The 18,627-nt window shown below is 46.6% G+C and overlaps 1 protein-coding gene across 6 annotated transcripts in view; it reads left to right on the top strand.

The window, feature by feature from the left end:
- Positions 1–18,627, top strand: part of dpp6a (dipeptidyl-peptidase 6a) — a 1,618,183-nt gene that overhangs the window by 1,533,974 nt on the left and 65,582 nt on the right. For all 6 annotated transcript variants that reach the window (XM_038798406.1, XM_038798408.1, XM_038798409.1 and 3 more), the window contains exons 17-18: positions 10,489–10,536; positions 18,518–18,619. In XM_038798406.1, coding sequence (XP_038654334.1) covers positions 10,489–10,536; positions 18,518–18,619 — 150 coding nt within the window. The remainder of the gene's footprint in view (positions 1–10,488; positions 10,537–18,517; positions 18,620–18,627) is intronic.

Raw genomic sequence — 18,627 nt, 5'->3', positions numbered from 1 at the left:
AGAACAACCTTCCACAAACCTTAATCTACATGTCCTCCATAGACTAATTCAAGGAAGTTCCATGGAACCTCTCTCATTAATATATTCTCTAATTGAATATATTCACTGACCCAGTATCCACTGCTCTCTGGGGTAGAGAATTCCCAAAGATTAACAACGCTCTGAGAGAGGAAATTCCTCCTCATCTCCATTTTAAATGGAAGACCCCTTACACTGGGTCCCCTAATTCTAGTTTCCCCCACAAAGGGAAATATCCTCGGGGTATCCATCCTGCCAGGTCCCCTTAGAATCTTATAAGTACCAATCAGATCACCTCTCGTTCTTCTAAGCTCCAAGAAATACAGGCCGTTTGTGCTCAAGCTTTCCTCATATGATAGGACCCTTCATCATAAGAATTAACCTTTGAATTTTTATAATGCCATTCATCACCTCTGAACATCCCAAAGTGTTTTACAGCTAATAAAGTGCTTCCTCAGAGCTGTTATAATACAGGAAACATGGCAGCTAATTTGCAGACCGCAAGGTCGCACGGTGTTGTGACAATAATCAGATTGTCCTGTCCCCCGCCGCGTGTTTCACAGCAGAGCGCCATTCGATGGCGCAGTGGTTCTATACTCCCGTCGTTTGTCAATGGGATTTCCTATTGCTGCCACCCAACGCCACCGGGAAACCCACTGGCGGGGGAGCGCTGCCGGCGGGAAAAGAGAATCCCAACGCTGGGAGAATTCCGGCCCAGACGATCTGTTTTTGTGATGGTGATTGAGGAATAAATACTGACGCGGACACGGTGGGTAACTCCCCCGCTTTTCTTTGAAATAACCCTGTGGGATCTTTTACGTGCATCTGAGAGGTCAGACAGTGGTCCACAGTGCAGCACTCCCTCTCTACTGCTCAGGATTGATTTCCGTGCTCAGGTCTCTTTATTCACGAGCCATTGAACAGGAGGGTAGCACAGTTCGGCCATAAAGATAGATATTAATGTATCCAATAGGGAATTCAGAGAAACCTCTTCACCCACAGAACGGTTAGAATTTGGATGTTGCTACCACAAGGAGTAGTTGAAGTAAATTGCATGGGTGTATTTGAGGGGAAACTAGGTTAATAAATAAGGGAGGAAGGAATAGAAGGATAGCTGATCGAGTTAGAGGAGGTGGGGTGTAAACCCCGGCATAGACCAGATGGGCCGAATGGCTTGTTTGTGTGCTGTAAACTGAATGGAATTCTATTAATCTATTGCATGCTGATCGGTATTCTCCTAACTTAACAAGAGACTTAGAGTCCTATGTAATGTCTTTCGCGACAATGCACTTTACAGCCAAGGAAACATTTCAGAAGTTTTATCACTGTTCATTACAGACCATATAATGGCAGCATCTTCCTTTGATTAGAAGTCATTAAAGGAAGATTTATTCCTGTTTCAACCTATGTCGATGCAGTTTTAGAATAGAATCCCAACAATGCAGAAGGAGTCCATTCAGCCCATCAAGTCTGCACCGAACTTCTGAAACCGCCCCCTATCTCCATAACCCTGCAACCCCATTTAATCTTTGGACACTAAGGGACAAATGTCGCACGGCCAATCCACCTAACCTGCGTATCTTTGCACTGTGGGAGGACACCGGAGCACCCGGAGGAAACCCACGCAGACACAGGGAGAAAACGCAGAGACAGTCACCCGAGGACGGAATTGAACCTCGATCCCTGGTGCTGTGAGGTAGCAGTGCTAACCATTGTGTCACCGCACTGCCCTGGGTTCTAGGGAACGCATAGGCTTTTCCACCTTGAAAGGAGACAAGTTAGATATGACCAGGTAGTCACGCAGAAGAGAAATTTGGAATACTGCCTCAGGCAGATAGGAGCAGAGTGATGGGACGGGGGAAAGACTGAGTTAAGGTGCATTTCGGACCGATGAAAAATGAAAATGAAAATCGCTTATTGTCATGAGTAGGCTTCAATGAAGTTACTGTGAAAAGCCCCTAGTCGCCACATTCCGGCGCCTGTCCGGGGATTGAACCGTGTTGCTGGCCTGCTTGGTCTGCTTTAAAAGGCAGCAATTTAGCCCAGTGAGCTAAACCAGCCCCTATGCCAAAGGTTTCTTCCAGTACATAGAGTGGACCACAGAGAATTGCAGCGGAGACAAAAGCCCTGGAATCGAGACCTGATTTGGAGCATTGGAGGTTCTTTCTGGCTGGCTCGATCACAAAAATCAAGGCTGATATTCTGGGTACGGTACCGAAGGAATGCTGCACTGTCGGAGGTGCCGTCCATCAGATGAGATGTAAAGGCCCCGCCCCCATCTGACTGTCTGAGGGATGTGAAAGATCCCATGGCACTGTTTCGAAGAAGAGTTGTCCTGGACAATAACGGTAGCACAGTGGGTGACCCTGTTGCTTCACAGCTCCAGGGTCTCAGGGTCGATTCCCGGTTTGGGTCACTGTCTGTGCGGAGTCTGCACATTCTCCCCGTGTCTGCGTGGGTTTCGCCCCCACAACCCAAAACGCACTAAATTGCCCCTTAATTGGAAAAAATAATTGGGTAATCTAAATTTTAAAAAAAGAGAGAGATGCATTTATATGTCATTTTTCACAACGTGGGTTTCCTCCGGGTGCTCCGGTTTCCTCCCACAAGTCCTGAAAGATGTGCCTGCTAGGGGAATTGGACATTCTGAATTCTCCCTCCGTGTCCCCGAACAGGTGCTGGAATGTGGCAACTAGGGGATTTTCACCGCAGCTTCATTGCAGTGTTAATGTAAGCCTACTTGTGATACTAATAAAGATTATTATCATTGTTTATCCCTCAACCAACATCACACAAATCAGATTATCCTGTCATTATCACATTGTTGGTTGCTGTAGGCTGTTGTAAGCATTTTGGCTGCCCCATGTCCCACAGACTGACAGTAACTACATTTTGAAAGCATTTAACTGGCTGTAAAGCACTTTGAGAGGTTGTGAAAAATGACATATAAATGCATCTCTCTCTTTTTTTTTAAATTTAGATTACCCAATTATTTTTTCCAATTAAGGGGCAATTTAGCGCGTTTTGGGTTGTGGGGGCGAAATCCACGCAGACACGGGGAGAATGTGCAAACTCCACACGGACAGTGACCCAGAGCCGGGATCGAACCTGGGACCTCAGCGCCGTGAGGCAGTTGTGCTAACCACTGCACCACCGTGCTGCCCTATCTTTCTCTTTTTTAACACTTCAATGGCTCGAGTGCTGCATGAACACAAACAAAGATTGAATTCCTGCTTCTGTGCTACATGTACTGGAGCTGGAGGTATAAATGCATTCTGACAGTCCCCTTGTTAAAATTCTGTTGCCTTCCACACCAGCCCTGATGCTCGGTGCCTTCTCCATCAATGCCTTTTCTTGACGAGGGATTTCTATGGCTGCTTCCATCTGAATTTAAATTAGTTCTGTCGCAATCACCGAGCATTCCAGTCAAGCATTCAAACCGTAGGAGCACATGCTTTTATGGTTTCTTGTTTGTAATCTTTGCCATATCCTTTAGTAAAATAGCCCTCCCTTAGTGATCAGGCATCAGTGCTTGTGGATCTGGATGATAGTGGAGTCACACTATGGTATCCATTTGTCACAAATGCATCATCAGCATGTTTGTCTGAAATCCTTACTCCAAATGGGTTAAATTAGCAGACAGAGGAACATCGCTAGTAACATCAGGCAGTGCAGTCATAACCCCAAAGAAGCATTTCCTGATGAAGCCTATTGCAGTTCTCACTAATAGGGATAGCAGCCAGTGTTGAAGCCGGCATCGCACATCATTTTGGAATGGACCTGATTTTCCTTTCCTGTGGAATCAGAGCGAGAATAAAGCCGGCTGTTTCCACAGCCAACAGTCTGCCCTTAATGGTGTGGCCAGGTGGAAATTGACCCCCTAACTTCTGGGCAATGTTTGTGTGCATCTGTGTCTGGGTGTCATTCGCCACATTTAATAACCTCCTGATATTACTGGAGAGCTGCTTCCCATTCGCGAACCTCGTCTGATCCTCTGAAACTACCTCCCGCACACACTTCTCCAATCGTCTCTCCAACCGCTTGGCCAAGGCTTTTACATCCATATTCAGTAACGAGATGGGCCTACACGCCCCACGCTCCATCGGCTCCTTCCCTTTGGGATCAGCGAGATGGACGTCTGCGCCAGCGTAGCTGGTAACTCCCCCCTTTCCACTGCTTCATTGAACATACTGAGAATATGGAGAGCCAATTCTGCCGCAAACTGTTTCTGCCGGGGAGCCGCCTGACTCCAGTGCCTTTCCTGACTGCATTCTGCCAATGTTCTCCATTACCTCCTGAAACTCCAGTGGTTGCTCCAATTCCAGCCGCTTCCCCTTCTTCAAATCTGGGAACTCCAACCCATTCAGGAACTGATCCACACCTACCTCCATCCCTCCAGGCTTGGCCCTCAATACGAAACCTCAAGCACCTTCTTTATCTCCTGCTCCGACACCAGCTCCCCCAATTACCTGCAAACTTTCCCTTGACGCGGCCTGTTGCTGCAACGGGTGGGCAAATAGACAATTTGCCTTCTCTCCATACTCATATTGCAGCGCTTGTGCCTGCTGTAACTGCCCCACCACCTTCCCTATTGTCAACCGATCAAACTGCCCCTGCAGCTTCTTTCCTTCCGCCAATAACACCCTGGTTGAGGCCCTAGAATACCTCCTATCCACCTCCGCTATCTGATTCAGCAATCTTTGCCTCTCCTCCCTCTCAGTCCCATCTCTGTGGGCTTCATCCTGTCGCCAGTGGCATTCTACCATAGTCATAGTCATAGAACTTTACAGTATAGGAAAAGGCCCTTTGGCCCATCGTGTTTACGCGAGCCATCAAGCACCGATCTACTCTAATCCCATTTCCCAGCATTGGTCCGTGGTCTTGTATGCTATGGCATTTCAATTGCTCACCTAAATGTTTCTTAAATGTTGTGAAGGTTCCTGCCTCCACCACCCTTTCAGGAAGTGAGTTCCAGATTCCCACCACCCTCTGGGTGAAAAGGCTTTTTCTCAATTCCCCTCTAAATCTCCTGCCCTCATCTGAAATCTATACCTCTTGGTTATTGACCCCTCAACTAAAGGCAAAAGTTTCTTCCTAAAACCCTGTCCATGTGACTCATAATTGTGTACACCTCAATGAGGTTCCCCCTCAGCCTTCCTACTGTAAGGAAAATAACCCCAGCCTATTCAACCTCTCTTCATTGCTGAAACGCTCCAGGACAGGCAACATCCTGGTGAATTCTCTCTGCCCCCTCTCAGACAATCACATCCATCCTATCATGCGGCAAGCAGAACTGCACATTGTACTCTAGCGGTGTCCTGTGGGGAGCGAGCTCCCTTATTGGATGGGATTGGATTTGTTTATTGTCACATGTCCCGAGGTACAGTGAAAAGTGTTTTTCTGTGAGCAGCTCAAACTGATCATTAAGTACATGAAAATAAAATAAAAAGAAAATACATAATAGGGCAACACAAGGTACACAATGTAAATACATAGCACCAGCATTGGGCAAAGCATACAGGAGTGTAGTATTAATCAAGTCAGTCCATAACAGGGCCGTCTAGGAGTCTGGTAACAGCGGGGAAGAAGCTGTTTTTCAGTCTGTTCGTACGTGTTCTCAGACATTTGTATCTCCTGCCCGATGGAAGAAGTTGGAAGAGTGAGTAACCCGGGTGGGAGGGGTCTTTAATTATGCTGCCCGCTTTCCCAAGGCAGCGGGAGGTGTAGATGGAGTCAATGGATGGGAGGCAAGTTTGTGTGATGGACTGTGTTGTGTTCACGACTCTCTGAAATTTCTCACGGTCTTGGGCCGAGCAGTTGCCACACCAGGCTGTGATGCAGCCAGATAGGATGCTTACTATGGTTCATCTTTAAAAGTTGGTACGAGTCAGTGTGGACATGCCGAATTTCCTTAGTTTCCTGAGGAAGTATAGGCGCTGTTGTGCTTTCTTGGTGATAGCGTCGACGTGGGTGGACCAGGACAGATATTTGGAGATGTGCACCCCAAGGAATTTGAAGCTGTTGACCATCTCTTCCTTGGCCCCGTTGATGCTGACAGGGGTGTGCACAGTACTTTGCTTTCTGAAGTCAATGACCAGCTCTTTAGTTTTGCTGGCATTGAGGGATAGATTGTTGTCGTTGCACCACTCCACTAAGTTCCCTATTATGCACTGGTTGCCCGACAGAGAGTTCCGCTGGCAGTAAGAATTCACCTCACAGGAAGACCCTCATTTTCCCTCCGCACCAACCGCCCCCTGCCCCATTCCACCCCACTCAGCTCTCCTTTGGGCCTCCAGTGCTCCTCCCTGTTCTGGGCCTACTCCCAGCAGTGGCCACTTCTGGAAATGCTGCTGGAACTGAAAAAGCTGCCAGTCATTAGATTCTTCAGCAGCTCTTGGAGGTGGGAACGCCAACAGAGATTAGGCAGGTGTTCACTTGGAATTTAACCCCATCACTATAGTGACCAAGGTGGTGCTGACTGGTGAATGGGGCCACCACTGTGGCCTCTCAACTTGCTAACTCTTTGGGCAACACGGTGGCGCCTTGGTTATCACTGCTGCCTCATAGCGCTGAGGACCTGGATTCGATCCTGGCCCCGGATCACTGTCCATGTGGAGTTTGCACATTCTCCCCGTGTCTGCGTGGGTTTCACCCCCACAACCCAAAGATGTGCAGGGGAGGCGGATTGGCCACGCTAAATTGCCCCTCAATTGGGAAAAAAAAACATGCTAACTTTGTTTCTCCCTACACACAAGCTGTCCGACCTGCGGAACATTTCTGTATTTCTTTCACATTTCCAGCAACCACAGCATCTTGCTTACTTTGCATTGATAGGGTCCGTCTGGTGGAAAACATTTGGGCCTCAGCACCCTGGCTGTTGCATTCAAGTACCGGTCGTGATTCTTTCAGCCTCCCCTGCCTCATCCACCCAATCATGTTTCATTTTATAAACACCAATTGACATTTTGAAAACCATCCTCAATAAAATGAAGCACCTCACAGAGGGGAAACCAGAGAGCAGACAGCAAAGGGAGCAGAGCGCGGTGATGTGATTGAAGACGTTGTCAAGACGTTGACATTTGAGCAGAAACAGAAGATGACGGAAAAACTCAGCATGCTTGCCAGCATCTATTAGGAGAAAAAGAGAGTTGATGTTTCGAGTCCTTTGGCTCTTCAGCAGAACTTAAAGGTGGGAGAATTTGTTTGAGCTCGAAACTGCAACAAAGATCAGCAGCTTGAAGAACAAAAGACAGATGGTCTGCTGTCAGAGGGGAAGGGGGCATTGTGTTCAGGCAATACATGTATGGGATATTTTAAAAAAGTGGGGGCCTTAAGGTGGAGGAGCGGCAATGATGTAGTGGTATTGTCAATAGATTATTAATTCAGATACCAGGGTAACACTATAGGGATGTCAGTTTGAATCCCACCAATGCAAATGGCGTAATTTGAATTAATAAATATCTGGAATGAAAAGTCCAATGATAACCATGAAACCTTTGTTGATTGTCATAAAGACCCATCTGGTTCACTGAGGTCCTTTATTTTAAAACAACAACATTATACTTTTTTTTACTGAATTCAAATTTCACCATCTGCCATGATGGGGTGTGAACCTGGAACCCCAGAGTGGCACCCTGGGTCTCTGGATTACTAGTCCAGCGACAATACCACTACCTCACCACCTCACTGCTCTTGTTTTAGCCTGGACATCGTTCAGGCGCCTGGAGACTGGACATTAGTCACTCAAAACTGTTACACCTGACGCCATGCCATCCAGTTTCAACCCAATTTGTTCGGTCCTGCATTGTGCCATGGGCATTGCCAGCAAGCACTTTTCCGAATGCAAGCAGCACTCAGTGGGGTAACATTGCCACAAATTCCAACATCATAAATCATTGATGGCCCCACCTCCCAAGAGTTGTCAGCCAGCAAAATTATTATTTTTTAATAAATGGTTGGTTCGCAAATACCCTTCTTGGTAGCACAGTAGCATTGTGGATAGCGCAATTGCTTCACAGCTCCAGGGTCCCAGGTTCGATTCCGGCTTGGGTCACTGTCTATGCGGAGTCTGCACATCCTCCCCGTGTGTGCGTGGGTTTCCTCCGGGTGCTCCGGTTTCCTCCCACAGTCCAAAGATGTGCAGGTTAGGTGGATTGGCCATGATAGATTGCCCTTAGGGTCCAAAAGTGCCCTTAGTGTTGGGTGGGGTTACTGGGTTATGGGGATAGGGTGGAGGTGTTGACCTTGGGTAGGGTGCTCTTTCCAAGAGCCGGTGCAGACTCGATGGGCTGAATGGCCTCTTTCTGCACTGTAAATTCTATGATAATCTAGTCTATGATAAGAGAACCTCCCACGGCTGGGCAAAACTAGTGCAAAACTAGAAAGCCCTGGGTGAGCAGGTTTCGATGTAGTATCCAACTTGCGTTTGGAGTGACTCTCCAGCATTTATCTTCCCTGTCTGCCTCACCCACTAGCTCATGCCTGTATATTGAGCCAAAAGTATCTGTGGCGTTTTATAATCCATTTCAAGCGAACGTCCGAAATATCTGGGATAACAATGCAGCCGAAATGCAGAGATTCTGTTTGTTATTGATTACTTTCTCCCTGGTGAAGACAGCCAGATTTTTTTTATGAGATGCTGATATGAGCCGATTGATTTGTTATTTAGAAGATGTGTTACTACGGTTGGCAAGTTGAGTGAATATGATTAAATCTGTGCATTGGGTAAAAAAGAATTTATGCCACAGAGCATCCCAAAACAAAAAAATGCCAACGTTTGCTCGCCACCTATTTTTAAATTGAGAACCTGCTTGTAATCAGTACCTTGCTGAATTGGGGGTGATGGTGGTGCAGTGACAATGTCCCTGGACCCAATAATTCCCCCAGACCTCAGATGGATCCTACGGGGGTAAGGGTTCAAATTCCTTGGTGAGTTCCTGCAGTGCATCTTGTAGAAGGTACTCACGGCTGCCACTGTTCACGGTGATGGAGGGAGTGAATGTTTGTGGAAGGGGGAACAATCAAGTGGGCTGTTTTGTCCCAGTTAGTGCTGAGCTTCTTGAGTGTTGTTGGAGCTGCACTTATCCAGGCAAGTGGAGAGTACTCCATTACACTCCTGACTTGTGTCTTGTAGATGGTGGTCAAGCTTTAGGGGGGAGGGTCAGGGGGGTGAGTTACTCGCCACAGGATTCCTAGCCTTTGGCCTGCTCTGATACCACAGTATTTATGAGGCTGATCCAATTCAGTTTCTGCTCAATGGTAATCCCCCAGGATATTGGTAGTGGGGGTTTCAGCTTTGGTAATGCCATTAAATGTCACGTGATTTTTTTTCCTAGATTCCTGTCGGTATTTGTATTGCATTTGGTAAAAGCTAATGATTCTCTCAGGTTGGGTGCTGCATGGTTAATGGTTAATGCATGTGGCTTCAACAATTCCTAGGGTCCTAGGCATGGGGTCCTGATTGGATTGAAGCGGCAGTGGACACTGAACAGGCAACCCGCCACTCATTGATCAGAGCTTCACAAGTTCCAGCAGGCTCTGACAATGCAGTAGATCTGTTCACGTTGGGAGGCAGAAGAGGAATGTGGTGATAGGAGAGTCACGCGAGAACCAGACTTGCAGTTGATCCCAAAGTGTTTAATTTTAAACTCACAAAGCGCTCCTCTTAAGGTGGGATCAGCTAACTTTCAAAGTTTCCGGTCCCTCAATCTATCTGATTGAGGTGCGAGAAACAAATCAAATTAGTGGCATTCCAGCTTGAAATGTATGAAAATGCAACAAGACCGTTACCTGTCTGACTGAAAAGAGTGGGCAGTAAAAAGGAATTAGGCAGAACCCAGATTTTTGTTTAATTCTTTCGTGGGATGTGGGCGTCGCTGGCGAGGCATATAGTTTTTGCCCATCACTTCAGAGTTTAAAACGTCTGACCAGGAGGCTGCTGTTGCACAAAGGGCTGTCTGAGATCACCATGCCAAGAGTAAGCTTCAGGTTGTCCAGGGCTGGAAGGGGCAGTCCAGACATAGCCCCCCCCCCCCCCCCCCCCCCCACGCCCCCCCCCCCCCCCCCCCCCCCCCCCATGCATCCCAGGGGAAGGGCCACTGGGGAGTGAAACGCCAGCGTTTTTAAGCCGGCGTTGGACATAGCCCCATTTATGGACAATCCAGCCCGAGGTATCAATCATGCTTCTTAAATTAAAATGGATCTATCAAGTGCAACCAACAACTTACACCCCACAGCTGTTAAAATACTTTACAAGACAGGCAGTTTGTTTTGTTTCTTGTATATGCTCAAAGCACAATTTTAATTGTTGGATTCATTATTGTTATTACCCCAGAGAAAACATTTGGCTCTTGTTCTAGACATAAAGCGCACAAATTAATCACCTCCTTCTCTAAAACTGACCCATTTAGCTTCATGTTTTCTTTTTCTCTTTCAGAGAATCTATGTAAACTATCTTCTTTATCTTCACAGGTCCAAGAGTCCCGAGGGTCACAGTTCACAGCACCAGTGATAGACACAGTAAGTAATCACTTTTTACCTTGACCTTACAGGATTGCACTCCCAAGTCCAACTGCTGACCTTGACCGTTTATTTTAATTTATTTATAGGACATGGGTGTCGCTTGCAGGCCAGCATTTATTGTCCATCCCTAATTGTCCTTGAGTTCCTTACTCGGTCATTTCAGAGTTGACCACATTGCTGTTAGGGGGCCACATTTCCTTCACATAAAGGGCATTACCAGATGGGATTTTACGACAATAGTTTCATGGTCATCATTAGACTTTTACTGAATTCAAATTTCACCATCTGCTGTGGTGGGATTCGAGCCCAGGTCCCTAAAATATTGCCCTGGATCATTAGTCCAGGATGGTACCACCACAATACCACCACGCCACCGCCTCCTCCTTCGTGGGATCTGTTAGCAGTTGTGGCACTGGAGAACGTGGCAGCTTAGTTCGACCTGACGTTTTAGCCCCTCGGGTACTCAATATTGTCAGCCGGTTGCAAGCAGGAATTAGTGAATAACATGCGAAAAGAGCAGCGCTGTCAGACTGCTCAGCAATGTTTCTTTCTCCGAAGGGGGCCATGCAGAAAAAGAAATCGCTATCAGCTCCTGGAAATGCAGCAAGGGACTGGGTCACGGGAAATTCCAGTCTTAGCTTCTAAATTTCTTCAGCTATTCTTGTCAATCTCATTGTAATATCATTGTTCATTCATTACCAAGTGCAACACACATTAGAAATTCAGGCCTATTGCTAATTAGGCAGTGAATTGAAATGGCCAGATTCAAACAACATTTAACCAGAAGAGGAGGTGTTGGTTGTGAACTGCCTTAGGACATCACGAGGTCATGAAAGGAGCTGTATAAATGCAAATTACTTGTGAACATGTGTGTATTTAACTGCCAGTTGCAATGTGCGGCACAGTGGTTAACACTGCTGCCTCACAGCGTCAGGAACACAGGTTCAATGTTGTTGAACACCTCTATCAGTCTCCTCTCAACCTTCTCTTCTCTACCCTCAACTGCTCACTGAAATTTGCTGCTTTAGCACAGGGCTAAATAGCTGGCTTTTAAAGCAGACCAAAGCAGCCAGCAGCGTAGGTTCAATTCCCGTACCAGCCTCCCCGAACAGGTGCCGGAATGTGGTGACTAGGGGCTTTTCACAGTAACTTAATTTGAAGTCGACTTGTGACAATAAGCGATTTTCATTTCATTTCATGTTCAAATGGCCTGTCAAACCACTGGCACTGGTTCAAAAAGAAGGTCCAGTAACTGCTCAGGGAGTTAAAATGTCAACCGTGTCCATACATGGAGAATTAGGCAAGTTGTGAAATTGTCTGAGACGTTATGCGCCTGCTTGCTATGAAAAATACAAGAAAACATGAATTGGAACAATGATTCAAAAGAACTTCAGTGACCTTTGAGTTGAAATCACACTGTGCAATATTGGTACTTAATGCCTTTGCATGAAATTCCTCTGCTACATTAACCTTTATCACAATACAAGTTTCATGGACTGCATGAAAATATTCATTATTATTACAGTATTAATATTGCACGCACAATTTCATCCATTTATTTTCAGTGGGAGCCGAATGATTTATTCATGGCAACATCTGGGTTAGCAAAAACATCTTTCGTTGCATTAGCTCTTAGGATTTGAAAGCAGAGGCTGCATTAATTGCACATCCCAGTTGCCCCGAGAACAAGATAAAACTTCTTCTAAATTGTACGTTTAGGGATTATTTATCCACTTAAATCAGATTAGGGCACCAGGTTCCCTTCTCAGGTGGGTTTTAAGGCAAAGTTGTAGTATTCATGGTCTGTTTTTGTTTTCAATTTTTCTGATCCCTGCTCTACAAATTAGAAATTTATTGAATTAAAATGTACAGCTTGTCAAACTGGGATTTGGACTTGTGCTCCCTAGGTTTTTTTCCATTTGGTCGCGGGATGTGAGCATCGCTGGTTTGGCCAACATTTCCAGTTAATCTCTAATTGCCCTGGATAAGGTGGTGGTGAGCCGCCTTTTTCTTTCCAATTAAGGGACAAATGTACAAACTCCATGCGGACAATGACCCCAGGGCCGGGATTGAACGTGGGTCCTCAGCGCCGTGAGGCAGCAGTGCTAACCACTGCACTACTGTGCCGCCCGTGAGCTGACTTCCTGAACCGCTGCAGCCCCTGAGCTGCAGGTACAACCGCAGTGCTGTTAGGGAGAGAGTTCCAGGATTTTGACCCAGTGACAGTGAACGAACAGCCATATGTTTCCAAGCCAGGATGGCGTGGGCTTGAAGGAAAATGGTGGCATTCCCGTGCATCTGCTGCGCATGCCCATCTGCGTGGGCACAGCTTTGGGAGGTGCCATCGAAGGATCCTTGGTGAACTGTTGTCGTCCATCTTGTAGATGGTACACACTGCTGTCACTGTTTGGTGGTGGAGGGAGTGAATGTTTAACATTTTGGATGTTCAGTCCCTCCAGTTAGCTGCTAGGTTGCATGTGTCATTTTGACTCCAACTGGTGGCGAGCTACCCCCCTGATTTCTTTTGCCCTCAATTTTTACCAGGGGTCCTTGATGCCGTGCTCAATCAAACGCTGACTTGATGGCATGTATAGTTACTCTCAACTCACCTCTTGAGCTGAGCTCTTGTGCCTATGTGTGGACCAAGGCTGCCTGAGGTCTGGAGCTCTGAGGCCCTGGCTGTGAGGCCTAAACATAGCATCATTAGGGCGGCATGGTAGCACAGTGGTTAGCACTGGTGCTTCATGGTGCCAGGGTCCCAGATTCGATTCCCACTTGGGTCACTGTCGGTGTGGACTCTACACATTCTCCCCGTATCTGCGCGGGTTTCCTCTGGGTGGTCTGGTTTCCTCCCACACGTTCCAAAAGACGTGCTTGTGAAATGAAAAATGAAATGAAAATGAAAATCGCTTATTGTCACAAGTAGGCTTCAAATGAAGTTACTGTGAAAAGCCCCTAGTCGCCACATTCCAGCGCCTGTCCGGGGAGGTTGATACGGGAATTGAACGGTGCTGCTGGCCTGCCTTGGTCTGCTTTCAAAGCCAACTAATTAGCCCTGTGCTAAACCAACCATTGGACATTCTGAATTCTCCCTCAGTGTACCCGAACAGGCGCCTGAGTGTGGCGACTAGGGAATTTTCACACTAACTTTATTGCAGTGTTAGTGTAAGCCTACTTGGGATAATAATAAAGATTATTATGAAGTTATTGCTGAGTACATGATGTTTGAAAGTTCTGTCAACAACACCTTCCATCGCTTTACTGATGATTGGGAGAAGACAGATGGGGCAGTAGTTGACCAGATCAGATTTGTCCTGCTTTTGGCAGACAGGACATATCTGAAGAATTGTCCACACTGTCAAGTAGATTCCAGTGTTGCCGCTCTATGCTATGCTCAGTGCACTCAACTCTTTCTTAATAACACATGACGTCAGTCTGATCGGCTAAGGATTGGCATGTGTGATGCTGGGGACCTCAATAGGAGGTAGTGATGGATGATCTACTAAACTGCCCAGACTTTCTGGGTTGTCACCCAACAGAGGGATCCACCAATAAATACCTGCCCCTGCTGTGTAATCCTACGAGTCGTGCCTGCCCCAGCCCCTTCCACATTTAATTGGAGTTGCGGGTGTCCTGCAGTTAGAAGTGCTGCTCACTTCCATTTCCACCATCTTGACTCGCACTCCTCTTATTAAATTCCACCCTCAGACACAAAAAGCAAACAAGCCACGCTTTTATCTCATGACGGTTCAAAGCCACCCTGTTTGCCTTGAAAAGTCAGCTGCAGCAAGTTACAACCGTTGACCCTTAATTCTCTAAAGGGTCAACCATACTCCTCCCCAGCATATCCATCAAAGGTCAATGGAAAGTTTAATTTTATCGTGATTGCCATCACAAACGAGATGTTCCAAATGAAGAATTAGTCTCAACCCAAAGCAAACCAACTGACTTCAGTGAGTCATAGCTTCAGTGTAGTGATGATACAGTCAGCGTGGGAATCAATTATCTCTCATTTGTAATCAAGCAAATTAGAAATGCCATTTGCTGGCAAATGCTGGAAAAGCAGTCAAGTTTCACATCACAATAAGCTGCATTGGGGAAAATGTTGAACCCGATAGTTTATGAACTCACTGAGTGTCTACACAACACAAGCAATTTGCTCATACATGCCAGAATAAATTAACACAAGCAATTTGCTCATACATGCCAGAATAAATTAAAACTGTATACGTGAGAAAACAAGGCAATTTGAAGAAAGCTATCCTGTTATTATAATACAGTGAGCAAAATGCAGGCCGCGATGGGAACAATGTCCCATAACGAGCATTTCTGAAGCGTTAAAGTCAGGCGACCCTGACCTATAAAATAAATCCAGGGACGACCTCCGCAAAACCATCCAGGAAGCCAATAGAGAATATCAGACTAAGCTAGAGTAACAGACTAACGTTACAGATTCTTGGCGGTTGTGGCAAGGCCCAAACAATATAACGGGCTACAAAGCAAAGCTGAGCAATATCTCCGGCAGTAGCGCACCCCTCCCCGATGAACTCAATACATTCTATGCTTGGTTCGAGCAGGAAACCATTGCCCCAGCAGCCCAAAACGCACTCATACCCACCATCACCTTCCAAAGTTGGCATAGGGCCAGCACGGACATCTTTCCTGTCAGAATCCTGAAGGATGTGTACATGGACCATTGGGTGTCAATGATACAACCTACAACAGCCACACAAGCTGCATTCCATGGTTCACCTATTTGTTGCATTGATACATTGACATTGGAATGCAGCTTTGGCAAATCTGCATGGAAACCACAGTTATAAGCAGACCAGCAGAAGTAGAGTCACCGGCAGGTATGGAACCCAACACTATGACTATATGAGATCACCAATGCGCCAATCATGGTTAAGTTCTTTTGGCCACAGAGGTGAATTAGGCATTTCAAGACTGGTGATTTTCAAAGCAAGGCAGGTGCTTGCAGCTAAAACGTTTTTTCACAGTTATGTCAGGTGTATTTGGGCAGAGAGTAAACAAGACACGGGTCAAGGGAAACTGTGCTGGTGAAAGAACAACAACACTATCAAGATGGTGAGGATGTGTGAAGCATGCCTGGCAGAGTCACCAACATCATCAACACAAACATATGAAATACGAGCTGAAGTCGGCCATTTTACTCCTAAAGCACATTCGATAAGATCATAGTTGATCTGTTTGTGTTTCTGTGCCCTCTACACCCTCATAGAATCATAGAATTTACAGTGCAGAAGGAGGCCATTCGGCCCATTTAGACTACACCCGCTCTTATAATAATAATCTTTATTGTCACAAGTACGCTTATATTGCATTGAAGTTATGGTGAAAAGCCCCTAGTCGCCACATTCCGGCGCCTGTTCGGGTTCACAGAGGGATAATTCAGAATGTCCAAATTACCTAACAAGCCCGTCTTTCAGGACTAGTGGAAGGAAATCAGAGCACCCGGAGGAAACCCACGTAGACACCGGGAGAGCGTGCAGACTCCGCAGACAGTGACCAAGCTGGGAATTGAACATGGGACCCTGGCGATGTGAAGCCAACAGTGCTAACCACTGTGCTACCATGCTGCTTTTGGAAAGAGCACCTTATTTGAGCCCACGCCTCCACCCAATCCCTGTCACCCAGTAACCCCACCTAACCTTTTGGACACTCAGGTGAAATTTAGCATGGCCAATCCACCTAACTTGCACAACTTTGGGCTGTGGGAGGAAACTGGAGCACCCGGAGGAAACCCACGCAGACACAGAGAGAAAGTGCAAACTCCACCCAGACAGTCACCCTGCCGGCCAGTCAGTCTTGTTAGTGCGAGTCGCGCCACCGTGAGCCGTGGCAAGTGCTGGCACTGCAGGGGGGTCCAGTCCAGCCACATGGAGGAGGCCCTAGAATTAAGTGAGTTGGGGAACTGTTGGCTGTGAGGGCTATGGGGCACATCTTCTGGCAGGAGTAACCCTCGTTTCCACGGGTGTCCTCCGTGGGCCATAGTGTTCGCAAGCAGAAGGACCCTGCACGGGCCTAAAAGGAGGTTTCCAGAGTATACCTGCAGCCCACTGGCTTCCAGTGACAACATCAACAATGGTGAAAAGACCCTTCAGTGGTTCTTCATTTGCTAGTCAATGGCCTCATTCAGCCTAATGGTGGGAGGACCATCCACCATTTAGATAGGGGCACTGGGAACAGCTTGCTCCCCGTAACATTCCAGCTTTGGAGTGCAAAAGCAGAGAAGCTAAACGTTTATAAAACACTGAGAAGATCTCAATTGGAGTACTGCTTCCAATTCTGGGTACAACAAAGTATGTCCAGGCTTTAGAAATGGTACAGAGGAATTTACTGAAGTGTCAACAGGCATGAAGGACTTCATTTAGGTCATAAGGCACAGGAGCACAAGTAGGCCATTCAGCCCATCACATCTTCCCCGCTATTCACTGAGATCATGACCAATATAGAACATAGAACAGTACAGCACAGAACAGGCCCTTCGGCCCTCAATGTTGTGCCGAGCCATGATCACCCTACTCAAACCCACGTATCCACCCTATACCCGTAACCCAACAACCCCCCCCCTTAACCTTACTTTTATTAGGACACTACGGGCAATTTAGCATGGCCAATCCACCTAACCCGCACATCTTTGGACTGTGGGAGGAAACCGGAGCACCCGGAGGAAACCCACGCACACGGGGGGAGGACGTGCAGACTCCACACAGACAGTGACCCAGCCGGGAATCGAACCTGGGACCCTGGAGCTGTGAAGCATTTATGCTAACCACCATGCTACCCTGCTGCCCCGAATCTGATATGATAATCCTCAACTCCGCTTTCCTGCCTTATCCCCATAACCCTGGACTCTCTTGCTGATTAAAAATCTGTCTATGGGGACAGCTGGAGTTTTTCTCCTTGGAGCAGAGAAGGTTAAGAGGAAATAAGGAGAAAAATGTTTGCAATGGCAGAAGGGTCAGTAACCACCGGACAAAAGAGCCAAAGAAACGTTGTTACACAGCGAGTTGTTGTGACCTGGAATTCACTGCCTGAAGGGGGAGCAGAGGGAAATTTAATAATGCCAATCAAATTGTGCCAGTACTTGAAGGAAAAAAATATATAGGGCTGTGGGGAAAGAACAGGCGAGTGGGATTAATTAGATAGTTTTTCCAAACAGCCAGTAGAGTCAGAAGAGGCTGAATAGACTTCTCTGCTGCATCATTTTATAATTAGAATAACGCTTTACTGGAGTGGCAGTAAAGTTATAGTTCTTAGCTAGATAATCGCACCAAGCAAGTGTTACACTGGAATCATTTTTTTAATAAATTGAGTGTACCCAATTCATTTTTTCGTATTAAGGGGCAATTTAGCATGGCCAATCCACCTATCCTGCACATCTTTGGGTGTGGGGGCGAAAGCGACGCAAACACGGGGAGACTGTGCAAACTCCACACGGACAGTGACCCAGAGCCGGGATTGAACCTGGGATCTTGGCGCCGTGAGGCAGCAGGGCTAACCCACTGCTCCACCGTGCTGCCCCGTTACACTGGAATCATGAGTACTTAATTTACTTAGATTAGGAAATTGGCATTTTCACTGCGCCTTGTTGAAGTTCCACAAAATGGAGAATTATTTGAGATGCTACCTGCCAGATCACACATCCTAACCATAGAAGGAAAGAAAGATTTGCATTTAGAAAGTGCTTTTCATAACCTCACGATGTTGTAAAGCACTTTACAGCCTATGACGTGCTTTTGAAGTTTTAGTAAGAGTGGAATTTTCAGACTCTGCCATAATGTGTTGAAGGTGAAGAAGTTGAACCTCGACTTCCATTACAATAGCACTCAGTAAGAATTGTCATTGGAACGAGTTGGACAATAACAGCGTGATTACACCCCAAACGTACAATGTCAGCTGAATTATAAAATGATGCGAAGATCTAATTCACTTTTTTATCCCCCCCTTTTAGGAAAATGTTTTGAGTTGGAGACAAACGACAAGGTGCAAAATGTGACAGAGAGCATGCAAATGCCCACAATAGAATACAAGGACATCCTGATAAAGGATTACAGTAAGTAT

The sequence above is a fragment of the Scyliorhinus canicula genome, chromosome 5, assembly GCF_902713615.1.
Source record: "Scyliorhinus canicula chromosome 5, sScyCan1.1, whole genome shotgun sequence".
In the NCBI taxonomy this organism is placed as follows: domain Eukaryota; kingdom Metazoa; phylum Chordata; class Chondrichthyes; order Carcharhiniformes; family Scyliorhinidae; genus Scyliorhinus; species Scyliorhinus canicula.
This window is presented reverse-complemented; position numbering and strand designations above follow the sequence as displayed.